This window comes from Geotrypetes seraphini, chromosome 2 (genome assembly GCF_902459505.1).
Source record: "Geotrypetes seraphini chromosome 2, aGeoSer1.1, whole genome shotgun sequence".
NCBI lineage: Eukaryota > Metazoa > Chordata > Amphibia > Gymnophiona > Dermophiidae > Geotrypetes > Geotrypetes seraphini.
This window is the reverse complement of record NC_047085.1, coordinates 330826179-330843093: the sequence shown is the minus strand read 5'-3', so window position 1 is coordinate 330843093 and position 16915 is coordinate 330826179. Positions and strand designations below refer to the sequence as shown.

The 16915-nt window shown below is 44.7% G+C and overlaps 1 protein-coding gene across 2 annotated transcripts in view; it reads right to left on the bottom strand.

Moving 5' to 3' along the window:
- EEPD1 (endonuclease/exonuclease/phosphatase family domain containing 1) overlaps positions 1–16915 on the bottom strand; it is a 223600-nt gene that overhangs the window by 22212 nt on the left and 184473 nt on the right. Inside the window, exon 3 of one of the 2 annotated variants that reach the window (XM_033930202.1) lies at positions 12112–12222. The exons of the other annotated variant lie outside the window; for it this stretch is intronic. Within the exon in view, the coding sequence (XP_033786093.1) occupies positions 12112–12222 (111 nt within the window). The remainder of the gene's footprint in view (positions 1–12111; positions 12223–16915) is intronic. 2 annotated transcript variants of the gene reach the window in all.

Genomic DNA, 16915 nt, shown 5'->3' with positions numbered 1-16915 from the left:
ACACCTCAAAACAGAATCTCTAGAAAGGAATATCGCTCCAAAATCGTCTCCGAGAAAACTGAATTCTCACGCAAAACATTACTACTACTAATCATTTCTATAGTGCTACTAGACATACGCAACACTGTACATCAAAACACAGATGAGATAGTCCCTGCTCAAAAAGAACTTACAATCTAGTCAAGACAGACATGCTGGACAAGAAGGTGCATCAATACACTGTGCTATGGTGGGGGAATTACACAGGGGATAAGACAAATGTTGGTGCTTAGAAGGCAGGTTGGAGTTTGGAATTGAAAGCAGCTTCAAAGAACTAGGCTTTTGAGTCTGGATTCAAATACTGCCAGCAGAGATTAAGCCTGATGTATCGAGTCAGGCATTTTATTCTAGGCTTATGGTGCAGCAAAGGTAACAGGGACTGAGTTAGGAGTTGGCTGTAGAGGAGAAGGATATAGATAAGAGAGACTTATCTGATGAGCAGAGTGGGGGGGGAAGTGTGGGAAGATATGAGATACTACTACTACTACATCTCTATAGCGCTGAAAGGCATGTTTCATAGACAACCCCGCTAAAGACAAAGGCGCGCGCTGACAACTGAGCGCAAGATGGAGGCGTGCGCCGAAGAAAATTACAGTTTTTAGGGGCTCCGACGGGGGGTTTTGTTGGGGAGCCCCCCAGTTTACTTAATAGAGATCGCACCGGCGTTGGAGGGGGGTTTGGAGGGTTGTAACCCTCCACATTTTACTGTAAACTTAACTTTTTCCCTAAAAACAGGGAAAAAGTGAAGTTTTCAGTAAAATGTGGGGGGTTACAACCCCCCACAATGCTGCGCGATCTCTATTAAGTAAAGTGGGGGGTTCCCCCCCCCCACACACCCCCGTCGGAGCCATAAAAACTGTAATTTTCTGCGGCACACGCCTCCACGCTGCGCTCAATAGTCCGCGTGCGCCTTTGTCCCGGCGCGCTTTTGACCTGACACCGAAAGGCATACGTAGTGCTATACAATCTAATTTGGACAGACAGGACATCTCAGGGTTGGGGAGATTCTGGTAGAAGAAATGATACAATGGGTACTGAGAAGCTGTGTAGCAAATACACTTGTAAGTCAGTAAGAGGAGTTTGAACTATATGTGGAAAATTACCAGAAAATTTACTACAATACAAGAAGAGGGCTACAGAGCACATTCCACTTTCAGTAACAATACAATTCATAACTGAAAATCCTAGTGCCTTGAGCTATTATGAAAAGGTGTTAGCCAATCCAAATTAATAACAATCATTATAATAACCATGCTTTTGGGGATGAATTACTGAATGCGCTTCCAGAGGATGTAATAGGGCAGAGTACAGTACTAGGGTTTAAGAAAGGATTGGACAATTTCCTGCTGGAAAAGGGGATAGAAGGGTATAGATAGAGGATTACTGCACAGGTCCTGGACCTGTTGGGCCTCTGCGTGAGCAGGCTGCTGGGCACGATGGACCCCAGGTCTGACCCATCGGAGGCATTGCTTATGTTCTTATGTAAGCAACCTCCAAACCTGAAACAAAATCCTAAGGCATAACCTCCAAACAAAATCTCAAATGGAAGAAAATGGCACAAAATCCCACAGGACTCCAATGATGCATGTTATGTCACTCTATGTCATGGGAACCTACAGCTATTCACACAGGAAAACCTTTCAGAATAAAAGGTTCACAATCCATGCTGTTCTCTGAATGTAGCCTACATGATCCCATGCAAAAGATGTGAAGAAGGATGCTAGAACATTGAAACCACCCAAAATTTAAAGGGCAAATACCAATCTTCATAGATTCTCTATAATATTTTATGATGTAAGACAGAAGACAGCTCAGTAGGTGAACATTTCTCAAAAGAAAACCACCCACTCTCTTACCGACCTTCCAATTAAAGTACTGGGTTTTGAAAAGCCATCCAAATGTCAGGACGTGTCCTCCAAAAGGAGGACATGTCTGGTAACCCTACCCCTACCCTCACAGTTTGCAGCCTTAACTCTTCTCAATGGTATAGCCAACTTCTGGAGAACAATAAAGGTGGATACACATTCAGTCAGATATTGAGGGCCATGATTACTATGTAACAACTGATTTAGGGTAAATGATCATAAATAAACATAACAAACACTCCACGAAAGAAGCTGCCAAAGCGATATTTTTCTTGTCTTTGTAGTAACTTCTTTCCATCTAACATTGCTTCTCTCTCCATGTCCACCATCTTCCTCCTGCAGCCTTATCTGTCCTGTATAACAAACAGGAAGAGGAGAATTTGGCTAGTCGAGGCCCAGAAGAAGAAAGAGCGAAGCACACCAAGGACATTGACCTGAGACCGGAGCGAAAATTGAAGAAGGGAAAATCGGCGATCCTAGTGGGAGACTCGATCCTGAGGCATGTGGACAGCCACATAGCAGGAGGGAGAGAGGATCGATTGGTTACCTGCCTCCCAGGAGCAAGAACCAAGGACATCGTGGACAACATTGGAAAGATCTTAGACAGTGCAGAGACAGAAGAGACCGCAGTAACGATCCACATCGGGACAAACGATGTCAGCAGGAGAGACTATAGAAGAAGCAAGCTGATAGAACAGTTCAAGATTCTGGGAAGGAAGCTGAAGATGAGGACCCAGAAGATAGCATTTTCAGAGATCCTACCAGTACCTAGGGCAGATGTGAAAAGGCAGGAAGAACTACAATCAATAAATGCGTGGATGAGGAAATGGTGTGAGGAAGAGGGATTCCACTTCGTGAGGAACTGGACAACGTTCTGGGGCAAGAGCAAGCTTTACAGGAAAGATGGACTACACCTGAGCACGGCAGGAACTGGACAACGTTCTGGGGCAAGAGCAAGCTTTACAGGAAAGATGGACTACACCTGAGCACGGCAGGAACTAGACTTCTAGCAAACAACGTCAGGAGAGGAATAGAACAGGCTTTAAACTAACAAGAAGGGGAAAGCCGACAGTCGTCCAAGCGTCGACGATTCGGAAGAAGGTATCCTGTGAAGATACTGAGGGGAAAAAAGGCCGGGAAGAATCAAGGGACAAATTGCAAGAGTCGACTAACCCAGAAGAGGAGGTTAAAAAGATTGTAGCAAAAGAGAAGAAAATAGAAGCGCAGGGAATGGAAATGAAGACAACAAAACACCAGGATCTAAATTGCATATATACCAATGCAAGGAGCCTGAGAAACAAAATGGGGGAACTAGAAGCCATGGCCAATGCAGAAGACATAGACATCATTGGAATTTCTGAAACATGGTGGAATGAGGAAAACAAATGGGATACAGCACTGTCGGGGTACAAACTCTATCGCCAGGACAGATCAGGACAGAAAGGAGGTGGAGTAGCCCTATACATAAAAGAAAGCATACGATCGACAAAAATGGACACAGCAGAGACGGCCAACAAGCTAGAATCGCTATGGGTTAAAATACCAGGAAAGAAAGGGCCTGAAATAAAGATAGGCCTATACTATCGTCCACCTGGACAAACCGGAGATATCGATGAAGAAATGGAAGCCGAGATGAAGCGAGAAAGCAAAAGCGGGAACACAGTTATTATGGGAGACTTCAACTACCCTGGGATAGACTGGAGTCTTGGAAGCTCAAAATGCGCTAGAGAGACAGAATTCCTGGAAGCTACACAGGATTGCTTCATGGAGCAGCTTGTTAGAGAACCAACGAGAGGAAATGCCACTCTGGATCTAATCCTAAATGGGCTAAGGGGACCTGCAAAGGAAGTAGAAATAGTGGGACCGTTGGGAAGCAGTGATCATAATATGATCAAGTTCAAGGTTGAAGTAGGAATACCGAAAGGGAAGAGAACCATAGCGACAACTTTAAACTTCAGGAAAGGAAACTACGAGGCAATGAGGGAAATGGTAAGAAAGAAACTTAGGAACACGTCCAAAAAATGGCAAACGGTACAACATGCCTGGTCTTTTTTCAAGGGCATGGTGAGCGAGGCGCAAAATACATATATCCCCAGGTTCAGAAAGGGGTGCACAAAGAGTCGAACAAAAGACCCGGCATGGATAACCAAAATAGTGAAGGAAGCAATAGGCAATAAGAAAAATTCATTCAGGAAGTGGAAAAAGGACAAAACTGAGGAGAATTGGAAAGAGCACAGGAAAAATCAAAAAGAATGTCACCGTGTGGTTCGAAAAGCCAAAAGAGAGTACGAAGAGAGGCTAGCTAAGGAAGCACGAAACTTCAAACCATTCTTTAAATATGTTAAAGGGAAGGAGCCGGCTAGGGAGGAGGTAGGACCGCTGGATGACGAAGACAGGAAGGGAGCTGTGAAAGAGGAGAAAGAAGTGGCGGAAAGGCTAAACATGTTTTTTTCGTCTGTATTTACAAATGAGGACACTTCAAACATACCGGAACCTGAGCAATTCTTTCATGGAAGTCAAACAGAAAAATTAACATCCATAGAAGTGAGCCTTGAAGACGTACGCAGGCAGATAGGAAAACTAAAACCTGACAAATCCCCGGGTCCGGACGGAATACATCCAAGGGTTCTGAAAGAATTAAAGGAGGAGATAGCGGAACTACTACAGCAAATTTGCAACCTGTCCCTAAAAACAGGCGTGATCCCGGAGGATTGGAAAATAGCCAACGTTACGCCCATCTTTAAAAAGGGATCAAGAGGAGACCCTGGAAATTACAGACCAGTGAGTCTGACCTCGGTTCTGGGAAAAATGGCAGAAGCTCTGATAAAAGAAAACATCGATGAACATTTCGAAAGGAACGAACTACTGATAACCAGTCAACATGGTTTCTGCAAGGGTAGATCGTGCCTAACGAACTTACTGCACTTCTTCGAGGGAGTTAACAAACAAATGGACAGAGGAGACCCCATAGACATCATATATCTAGATTTCCAAAAAGCCTTTGACAAGGTGCCCCATGAACGTCTACTCCAGAAGCTGAAGAACCATGGGGTGGAAGGAGATGTACATAGATGGATCAGAAACTGGTTGGAAGGTAGAAAGCAAAGGGTAGGAGTGAAAGGCCACTACTCTGACTGGAGGAGGGTCACGAGTGGTGTACCGCAGGGCTCGGTGCTCGGGCCACTGCTATTTAATATATTCATAAATGATCTAGAAACAGGGACAAAGTGTGAGATAATAAAATTTGCAGACGACACCAAACTTTTTAGTGGTGCTCGGACTATAGAAGACTGCGAAAAATTGCAAAGGGACTTGAACAAGCTAGGGGAATGGGCGACGAGGTGGCAGATGAAGTTCAACGTTGAGAAATGTAAAGTATTACATATGGGAAGCAGAAACTTGAGGTACAACTATACGATGGGAGGGATATTATTGAAGGAGAGTATACAGGAAAGGGACTTGGGGGTAATGGTGGACACAACAATGAAGCCGATGGCACAGTGTGCAGCGGCCGCTAAGAAAGCGAATAGAATGCTTGGTATAATCAAGAAGGGTATTGCGACCAGAACGAAAGAAGTTATTCTGCCGTTGTATCGGGCGATGGTGCGCCCGCATCTGGAGTACTGCGTCCAATTTTGGTCACCATACCTTAAGAAGGATATGGCGTTACTCGAGAGGGTCCAGAGGAGAGCGACACGTCTGATAAAAGGTATGGAAAACCTTTCATACGCTGAGAGATTGGAGAAATTGGGGCTCTTTTCTCTGGAGAAGAGGAGACTTAGAGGGGATTTGATAGAAACTTACAAGATCATAAAGGGCATAGAGAAAGTAGAGAGAGACAGATTCTTCAAACTTTCAAAAAATAAAAGAACAAGAGGGCACTCGGAAAAGATAGAAGGGGACAGATTCAAAACTAATGCTAGGAAGTTCTTCTTTACCCAACGTGTGGTGGACACCTGGAATGCGCTTCCAGAGGACGTGATAGGGCAGAGTACAGTAATGGGGTTTAAGAAAGGATTAGACAATTACCTACTGGAAAAGGGGATAGAGGGGTATAGATAGAGGATTACTGCACAGGTACTGGACCTGTTGGGCCGCCGCGAGAGCGGACTGCTGGGCACGATGGACCTCTGGTCTGACCCAGCAGAGGCACTGCTTATGTTCTTATGTTATCTCCCTTCTATATCCTGTTCCTTTCCTTTCTCCTGTTTCTACATCTGCCCTCTCATATTCAGCATTTTTCTTCTGTGTATGTGTCTTGTCCTGCATTTCAACCTTTCTCCCTGTCCCTCCCTCTCCCCCTGTGATCAGCATTGTCCCTCTGTGTCTCTATCCTTTCTTCTTCCATGCCCACCATCTCTTATGTCTTCCTGTCCCTCCCACCTCCCACCAGGAGATTAGTATATCGCAATGTTGCTTCCCACCCCTCAACTTCCTCAGTATGACTCTCTCCCAGTTCTCCAGCGTCATTCCCCTTCTATCCAGCAAGGAAGAAGCAGGCTCAGGGGAGCCGCAATCCAGCAGCCTATGTGCTGCTCTGCAGCATGCCTGCCGCCCTCGTCCAGCTATCCCCCTTTCTGAGCAGTGCGCACTAGGCGAAATCCCGGAACAGCCACGCACCTCTTCTGCCTGGGTCTCACTCAGTCACTGCCATCACTCGCCAACACTTTAAAGCCAGTGTTTTCTCCCAAGAGCATCAGGATCAGTCATGCGTGCGCAGTGGAGGCAGACGAGGACTGGGTGGCGGGGACCACTAGGAAGACAAAGGCCTGGTGCGAAGAGCCGGGACTCATGGCAGGCGGCCAAGGAGCTTGAAGTGGAAACGGCTCCGCCAGTGGGTAGGCTGGTGGAGCTGGCTGCTGAGATAGGGGCTGTTCCGAACCGTGATCTGGCTCAATTGCAGTTCTGCTGACCTCTGAGCAGAAGAATAGGGGGTGGTCCTCCTAGGTGTTGGTCCTCCTAGGTGTTCAGCACTGTGGGAGTGTGGAAGGCTGCTGGTGGAAGCGCTGGACTGCCGGGATTACAAAAAGGTACCGGGGGGGGGGGGTATGGTATTTGCTCCACAAAACACACTCTTATTTCCACTCACTTTTTTGGGGGAAAAAAAGTACATCTTATGGAGCGAAAAATACAGTATTTAAAAGAAATCTCAGGAGTATAAGAATAAAAAGCATTTGAAATTAGAATTATCAAATACTTTGAAACATATAAGTACTCAAAAGTTGGAACAGGAGACTCTTTGAGAAATTTAAAATGAAATTTAAAGTGAAATTTAAAAAAAATCTATTTAATGAAAGTCAAAAACTTTAAAATGATAAGAGAAACACTAAATAAAAGAGCCGATGAAGAAATGGTACGTAATGCTTAGGGCAATGAAACAATTGAGCCCAGTGTTGTACTGCTGAGGTTCTGTGATGTTAAGTTATTGTTGACTTGAGGAAATACTATTGGTATATTATTGATTATATTCCTGTAAGTTAAATAATTGCCTGATAAGAAGATTGAATGTAACTTTAAATGACTTGAACCGATACTCTATTAATGAAGATTGTGCATAGAGCATTGCTTCCTAATTCTCTCCTGGAGGCAGCCAGGTTTTGAGAACTACCAAGATGAATATGCATGGGAGAGATTTATATGCAATGTTTATTTTTATTTATTTATTTAATTTTCTATACCGTTCTCCCAAGAGAGCCCAGAACGGTTTACATTAATTTATTCAGGTACTCAAGCATTTTTCCTTATCTGTCCCGGCAGGCTCACAATCTATCTAATGTATCTGGGGCAATGGGGGGATTAAGTGACTTGCCTAGGGTCACAAGGAGCAGCGTGGGTTTGAACCCACAACCTCAGGGTGCTGAGGCTGTAGCTTTAACCACTGCGCCACACACTCCCCTGGGAACTTAATTAGTGGTAATCCTGAAAACCCAGAGTGTTTGCCTCCAAGAGAGGATGAGAAGCAACGGTTAGATAGGTAACTTTTCAGCAGGCCTCACAATACCCTTAGCCCAGGGGTCTCAAAGTCCCTCGAGGACCGCAATCCAGTCGGGTTTTCAGGATTTCCCCAATGAATATGCATGAGATCTATGTGCAGGCACTGCTTTCAATGCATATTCATTGGGGAAATCCTGAAAACCCGACTGGATTGCGGCCCTCAAGGAGGGACTTTGAGATCCCTGCCTTAGCCCTACCACCTCAAAATCGCCATTCAATATCTTAAAATTGACCAAAAGACATCCGTTCCGTTTGTAACGGAAAGCACTTCAGCTGTCAGTACCCCTGCCAACCCTAGATCAGCTTTTGAAAATGGACTTGATAATTTTCTGATGCTGGTAAATTGGGCTTCACTTATGGACATGTGCTTTTATACACAGATGTGGATAAATTTAGGCACACACAAGCGGAAGCGTTCTCAGGAGCAGGGCAGGGCTGGGGAGAGCAACGCGTTTAAGCACATACTTTTGAATAGGCAAACACATACCTTGAACATAATCTTGAAAATCTAAGAAATGTGCCAAACAGCAGGTAAATATTTCCTATGGTAATTTTCAAAGCAGAATCACACATGTGATTTTGCTTTGAAAATCCAGCAGAATCCACATAAAGTGTGTATGTTTTTTTGTTGTTGTTTTTTTTTAATTGTGCACACAGTTATAAAATTACTTTCTAAAATACCAATAGAGTTAAAATCTGGATAGCAACAAAAGCAGGCCTGCTTTTTATCATGAAGACAGCAACTAGCATTAGAGCATAAAAGAAATGTGCATCACATAAGTGAAATCAGCTAAAATTATTGGCATGTTTCAAACACAAGTATAGTACTAAATAACCAGTTCCCTGCATGAGGAATAATAAGTAACTATAGTTCCAAATTCCGCTAAGTTTTCCAGATCCTGCACATAAGAATGTTACAGCAGGGCCCCCCCAAAAATAATTCCTAAACCAACTACTGCAGCCAAGGCCAGCCCTACCACTATGCAGATGTGTCCTTAATGATGGTCACTAAACCGGTTCTAGCTGGTTTAGCATGCCAGTATTTTACTGGCCGATTTTCAGAATGGTCTTTTCCGAGCTTCCTAGCAGTCTCCGACTCTTCCATGCAAATGTAGTACAAAGAGGTCATTAATATTAAAATGGCCTCATCAACATTTAAAGAAGTATTACGGGCGATTCTCTAACCTCGTTGTGCCATATTTATGGGTAACATTTTCTGATAGGGTCCGAGCTATCAAAGCCTTATTTTTCAGTCAGTGTTGAGGGCTGATTGGCTTAAGACACTGATAGGAAAGTAAGGCTTGACAGCTCAGAACCCCCCCACCTTGCACACAAATTAAAAAAAAGAAAGAAAAAAGAGAGAAAGACTCCCAAATTGAAGGACGGTAGAAGGGATGCCCACTCCCTCCCACTGCTGATGATTCATGACACCCCGAACCCCCCCAGACACTCCTGGCAGGAGGGATGTCCACATCCTCCTACCACCGGTGATCCCCCAACCCCGAGAACCGCCCCACCCCCCGACACCCCTGGCAACATTCCGAGGACACCCCCGAAAAGAGAGATGCCCACTCACTTCCGCCATATAGGTCCCCCCCATACCTTTCTGATGAAGGCCAGCTGGAGGGATGCCTTCTCCCCCTTGGTCGGCAGGCCCGCCTCTTCAAAATGGCAGGCCTTCCCCTGGGATGCATCATGGAGGGGCCTAAGACTCTGATTAGCCCAGGCACTTAAGGCCCCTCCTTTGGGGGTAGTATAGGGTGTTGGAGGGGGTTCCGAGCAGCGGTGGGTGTAGGAACTTTTCTTTCTGCTGCTGAGCCGGCAGGACTTGGGGAGACCTGTGGCTTAGTTGATCAGGGAAGGGAGAGCAGCTGTACTTAGCAATTGCTCTCACGGCTCTGTACTTAGCAATTACAATCACGGCTCTGTACTTAGCAATTGCAATCCTGGCTCTTTACTGGCGATTCTCTGCACAAATAGCTTGCATATAATGTGCATGCTAAGAATTGTCCATGTGTCCATGCTGTATTTACCTATGGCAGTAGAGCAGCACCAATATAGCTTTAGGCTGTGACTTAATGATGGAGGGGAAGAGATGAAGCAGGCCTGGATATGAGAGAGTGAGAGAGATACAATGAATATGTTGGGTAGGGGAAGTAGAGTAGAAGAGAGATGCTTAACATGTTTGGGGGCAGGAAGGGGAGATGCTGGACTATAGTTGAAGAAGGGCAAGGGTACAGGCTGATGGTTCACCTAAAGCAGTAGGCGGCGACCTGCAGCTTGTCATTAAATTTTATGTGCCCCAAGATTATGTGAAGTATACACAGAAATCATTAACTAAAGTTTTTGCGATTTGAAATACAGTCAAACCTTGGTTTATGAGTAACCCGGTTTGCGAGTGTTTTGCAAGACGAGCAAAACACTCAGCAAACTTTTGACTCGTAAACTGAGCATTGACTCGATTTGCGAGCCCCCACCCGACCCGACCGCGGGAACCAACAGTATTGCTCCCCCCAAGGCCACCGGCGCTTCTATCGCCTCTTTCCCCCCCCTCCCCGACTGGCCCTGGCACTTTTATCACCGGCGGTGCAGGGGTAAGGACAGGGCCAGTCGGGGAGGGGGGGGGAAGAGGCGATAGCAGCGCCGGTGGCCTCGGGTGGAGCATGGGAGTCGGGGTGTGTCCGGCAGGAGTGAACCAGCACTTGAGAGTCCCAGCAGAGGGGGTAGTGGCATCCGGGGGGGGGGGGGGGGGAGTGCAGCGTCCGGGAGCGGCAGAGCCAACAGTATCCAGTCGGGCTCTGTGGCGGCAGCGTTTGTTAGCGAGCACCACTTGCAGTGAGAGGCAGCGAACAGCAGCAGAGGAGGAGAATTGGAGGAGCCGCGTGGATGGGTCTGTGGCAGAGGCAGCGGTGGAGGCGTCCCTAATGGTAATTAAGTTTTTGGGGATGTGGAACGAATTGTTCAAGTTTACACTAACTCTTATGGGAAAAGTTGCTTTGATATACGAGTGTTTTGGTTTAAGAGCATGCTTCTGGAACGAATTATGCTCGTAAACCAAGGTACCACTGTATTGTATTTTGCAAATATTTTCAGAATAACCACTAAAGCAATTTCTTTCCATTTGTAGTTAAATATTTAATTCATCACAGAAGGTCTGGGCTTTTTTGGTTCTGACAATACATAATGCTGCTGCTTGTATTTAGATACCCTTGTGCTGGCCCTGATTGTGGCTTATTACTTGACTGCATAGCCTTTAAAATAAAATTTTAAAACACTCTCTCGTGTTCATATTTTTCAGACAGAGCAAACCAAAGGGAAATTCTGCTAGAATAGAAAGCAAAATTGCAAGGTTAAATTATCACTAGGGCCGGATTAAAGGGTAGGCCCAGTAGACACATGCCTCGGGCCCGAGGTCAGGGAGCACAATGTGCTGTTTCAGGAGGCCCCTTCTCTTTCCCCCTCTTTCCTGTTTCCACTGTCTCCTCCCCTTTCTTTTGTCCTATGCTGGTTCTTCTTTGTCCCTCCCTCTCCCTCCCTTCCCATGGCTCATCTAATCTTTTTTACTTCACCGCGATAGTGGCGCATTCACCCACTTCAGGTACTGCCTTGTGTTTTTGGGCCTTCCCTGTGAAGGCCCAAAAACACGAGGCAGTAGCTGAAGTGGTGCTCTGTTAGTGTTTGTTAGGTAGTGTTAGGTATATGCTGAATAGTTCTACTTATACATTGATCCTGGCCAAGCAGTCAAGGGAAGGGCTCTGGATCAACTGGGCTGCTCTAATCATAACAGCATATATGAAGCATTTCATCTGTAAAAGACCGCGTTGGTATGAAATGGCAAGTGCTACTCATGCAGCTGCAATACACTACTATGAATTGCATGTGGCTTTTCTTCCCTCACTTACAAAAGCAGCCAAGAGCACTGGCACATTTTAGTAGAACAGAGCTCTTTGCCAATATCGAGACACAGTGTGCCTGAGATTGTCCTAATATCCTGTCCTGGCAGAGACACTGCTGCAAAATAGCATCATGCCATTCGACAGAGTCGCAACCGTAGTCACAGAAGCAAAGTCATTTTTGCCCCAGTTAACGGGAAATGCCATGGCCCTAAAAAGCAAACTGATCAGAGACACTTGCCAAAACAAACTTAAAACTTGTCTTTGATTCAGGAAGGAACAGTTTTGAACACAATGGCAGCAGTTTGGGATTAAAGTACCTTCTGTAAATGACCAGAGGGTTTCTCGGATACAGCACTCTTCCAGGATCCACGGGGGCCCTTCCACTTGCGAATATTAGGCAGTGTTGGTTGATTCAGTTCTGTGCAAAACTACAGAAACAAAAATGGATTTTAGAGCACGAGCTAAAATCTAACTGCTTAACTACTCCCCCTTTCAAAAACATAAAACTTGAAGAAAAAGAGATTAGGTTCTTACCTTGCTAATATCTAGTAGATGGGTGTGACATTCTGGACAGTAGGATATTCTCCCCATGCTCATGAGCAGTGCAGAAGGAATCCATTCCAGGTTTTCAACTCCTCCTCCTTCTAGCAAGGGCTCTGCTGCCCCTTCAGTTTGTACCAAAGCAGGCAACAGCCCTAGATACATATAAGAAGGAGGGGGTATGGGGAGACTCCCCAAAATACTGTGCTGTTCTGCTCTGAAAGTATAATAAACATGTTAAACAAAGCAATGGAACAATCCAAACTTTGGAATAACCATACAAACCAGAAACATTTATGGAATTCAAACACTTCCCAATATACTATAGCAATACATTATTCTTCGTACCCTTGAGGGCTGACTGAGATAAAAATCTCAGCTTTGACATGAACCATCTAATTGAGAGAGTAGGCAGGCAGAGAAATAACTGACAGGGTGGGGTTCCAGAATGACACATCTATCTGCTAGAAAAGATATTACAAGGTAAGAACCTAATCTTTTACTAGTACAATAGATGTGTCATTCTGGATAGCAGGGACGTACAAAAGCAGTCACAGAAATTTAGGACGGGACCTCTGCGCCTGCTCATAACACTGAGGACCTAAATAGGGTGTCCTCCCTTGCTGCCAACTTCACTTTATAGAATTTGGAAAATACATGCAGCGTGGACCAGGTCACTGCCCTACAAATCTCCTCAGGCAAAATCACTTCTTGTTGAATGCGCTTCCAAGGAGAACTGTGATTGCTTGTCACAGGCAATATATGTTGACAGTATTGGGCTGATTGGATGTTTGGCTGTCTAGTGGTATGTGTGGGGTCTGATTGTTGTGGTTTGGGTTGCGTGAGTGGGTCTGGTGTGTGTTTGTGTGGTGGGGTTTGGTATTTTAAAATGTCAATTGTGAGGGGAACCCACTCATGGGGTTTTTTGTACTGCGATTATTTGTTGTTCTGATATCCTGTACTGTTTCTGGATGCTCTGTTTTCTGATTGTTTCACTCGTGGTTGTGTGTTCCTTTGCAGTTGTCAATAAAGATAATTTACAAAAAACAAACAAACAAAAAAAATATGTTGACAAGATGGCCATGCGAATCCATCTTGAACTGGTAGCCTAGGATGTTGGTCTACTGCATCTAGTCTGACTGGTGAGCACAAACAATGGTCAGACAGTCAGAATTCATTGGTGACTTTGCCGCATCCAGTTTTCTTCAGGTTTGATCCTTTTTCTTTGACCTTATGGTCTGGAATGTTGGTAATCTTACTTTTTGATTGACATGAAATGCTGAAATGACCTTCAGCAAAAAGGATGGGACTATGCATAGGAAAACTCCCACCTTCGTGATCTTGAAGGGAGCCCTGCACGACAGTGCCTGCAGCTCTGAGACTCTTCTCGCTGAGGTAATAGCCATGAGGAGAACCACCTTGACTGTAAGGTCCATCATGGACGCCTCTTGAATAGGCTTGCAAGGAGCCTGACTGAGGCCATGCAGAACCATATTAAGGATGCATGATGGAAGCAGCTGCTTCACTGGTGGTCTGATTCTTAGCATCCCTTTTAGGAATCTGGCTATGTCTGGATGAGTAGCTAGGGGAGCTTTGCATTCTCGGGCTCTGCACACGAGAACCCTGCAATTTGGGAAAGCCAGCACCACCGAGATTGGAGCGCTAAATGGAAATACATTTTCTGTTGTTCTCTACTCAGCTCGTAAGTCCTTCCTTTCTGGGCCCTTCTCTTCAGCTGCCAACTCCAGACGTGATCCCTTCTGCCTTGCTGTGCCATATGTTTGCAACAAGCTGACTGAATCCCTAAGGCGGGCTCTGTGTCTGGCAGTGTTCAAGGCCCAGTTAAAAGCTCATCTCTATGAGAGTGCTCTCGACTCCTAACTCATCTCACCTTGGGTTCTGCATCACCAACCCTATATGTCATGTCTGTCTGTCCAAGTTAGATTGTAAGCTCTTCCAAGCAGGGACAGTCTATAAATGTCAAAATGTATAGTGCCTTTCAGAGCTATATAAATGATAAATAGTAGAAGTAGTTGTTTACCAGTGCTGAAAAGTCTCCTATACCTTAGTTGAAGTGGAGACTGTTGCAGGCTTCTTGGCTCTAAGGAGAGCAGCAAAGATTACCTTTAAGCATCCTTTGTACTCTTAACACCGCGCACTCAAAAGCCACACTGTAAGACCAAAGCGGTCTGGATCTTCTATGACCACTGGTTCCTAGGAAAGAAGATCGGGCTGAACCTGCAGTCTGAGACTTTTGTCCTTCTGAAGATGGCCACCATGGCAGCTTTTTAGTGCCAAAAAAGTATTAAAAAAAACAAACCCCCAGAAAACAGGATTTTAGAGGTGGGGTACACTATAGGAAGTAGCAGAAACCCTTAAAACCAGGGTTTTTAGAACCCCCCCCCCCCAATTTTGTTATAGCCTTACTCACTGTGATATGTACTCTGAAGGTGCTGCAGCCTTCATCAGCTCTAAGAAGTAGCTGGGTATGGGAAAAGAAACTGCCTCAATCAGCCATTCCGCTGAGATCTTCAAGCTGCCAATCGGCCTGAAGTCATTGTGGAATCAGCACGTGAAAGGGGGGAGGGAGAAGAAGACACAAAATCACAGATGGCACCTTGAAGAGCCCCGCTGAGTTTCCTGCAGATGCCTAATACAAGCCCCTACAATTCAATAGGTGATCTAAGGTACTAGGGGTATGGACCCCAAGCTCCACTAATATCTCTGCAGGTTGGACAAACAGGTCCCGAAGGGATTAACCTGCTGGCTGCAGATCCAAGTCTGTTTCTTCTCTACGCAGGCAGAGTTCTCCTCTGAACTGGGGAGCTCTGGTGCACCAAAAGCCATATAAAAACTGAAAAAAATACTGAAAATAATAAATATACAGAGCAGATCAGAAAGACACCTTCCGGCTTGCATTCAGAATTAAAAACTTAAGGGGGCAGCAGAGCCCTCGGTAGAAGGAGGAGGGGTTGAAAACCTGGACTGGATTCCTTCTGCATGGCTCACTCGCATGGGAAGAATACCCTACTGTCCAGAATGATGCACCTATACCACTGGAAATCTTATTTATATAATGTTATTATGTACAAACTCTATCCATATACCACACATTTGCACGTAAACTACAGAATGAGCTGAAAACTAAAAGAATCAGGAGAACAAATATAGCAACTGTGACTTTGCAAGGACTGGAGTTTTTTTGTTATTTTTAAAAGGTTATTAAAATTATTCTCCACCAGGAACTCTTAGGACAAAAATTTTGAACAGCACTCATTGTTACATAGTATGAATTTGTGAAACAGTGAAAATTGTACAACTAATTTTAAATACCAAAGAACGGACAAAAATTTTTCCTAAACTTTGTTCTTGGTGCTTTCTTTCCTCCCTCTCTTCTCGTCATTCTTTATGTAAGTATTGTGTTGCTTTTTCAGTTTTCTTTTCTCTTCAAACTATTTCTGTCATTTCTATCTCTCATCCATTTCCCTAACCAACCCACCTCATCATTTACACATTTTCTGGCTGCCTTTCTCTCAAGAGCCTCATGACTCACTGCGCAAGCTGTGCGCATTTGCACAGAGCAGGTGGTGGGCAGCCAGTGGTGTAAACAGAAGCACCACGCCCTGTTTATACTCTATCATATGAGCAGTAGAAGGAGTGGGGTGGAGAGTACATTCTTCTTCTCCTCCATCCCCAGGTTACGAACAGCAGTAACCGACTAGAGCATTCATTTCTAATCTAATCTAAGATTTATATACCAGGTCATCTCCCAGTGGAGCTCGACTAGGTTCACATATAATTAAGACAAGAGCACATAGCAGAAAACATAGGTGAAGGAAGAACTAATTAAAAACTAAAGTACATAAGAAAAGCATAAGAAAAATAACTATAATATTATCATTTTGTTGTTAAACCATTTAAAAATTGCGAGAACAACAAAGTTTTCAAGAATTTACGAAATAATTGCAGCTGGCCTAAAAGCTTAATGGAGTCAGGAAGTTCATTCCAGATCTTTACAAACTTGAAAACAAAAGATCGACAGAGCTTCCCAGCAGATTTAATTCCCTTAAAGCAGGAGTGTCAAAGTCCCTCCTCGAGGGCCGCAATCCAGTCGGGTTTTCAGGATTTCCTCAATGAATATGCATGAGATCTATTTGCATGCACTACTTTCATTGTATTCTAATAGATCTTATGCAAATTCATTGGGGAAATCCTGAAAACCAGACTGGATTGCGGCCCTCGAGGAGGGACTTTGACACCCCTGCCTTAAAGGAAGGGAAGGCTGACATATCTTTGTGTGTCTCTCAAATGGCAAAGTCTAAGGATATTCCAACATAAGGGGACAAAAGGATCAAATATTCCATAGAGAAGCTTGAAGATTATGCATGCGCATTTAAACTGGATCCTAAAGTGAACTGGGAGTCAGTGAAGCTTTATCAACAAAGGGAAACATTTCCCAAAAATGAGCTTAGCTGCAGTATGATGAATGATTCATCATGCCTCCAAGATAAAAAGATGTAACTAAGAGAGAATATGCAGATGATCTCTTTCTCCTCTGTGTAGCCAACTCCTCCTTCATGG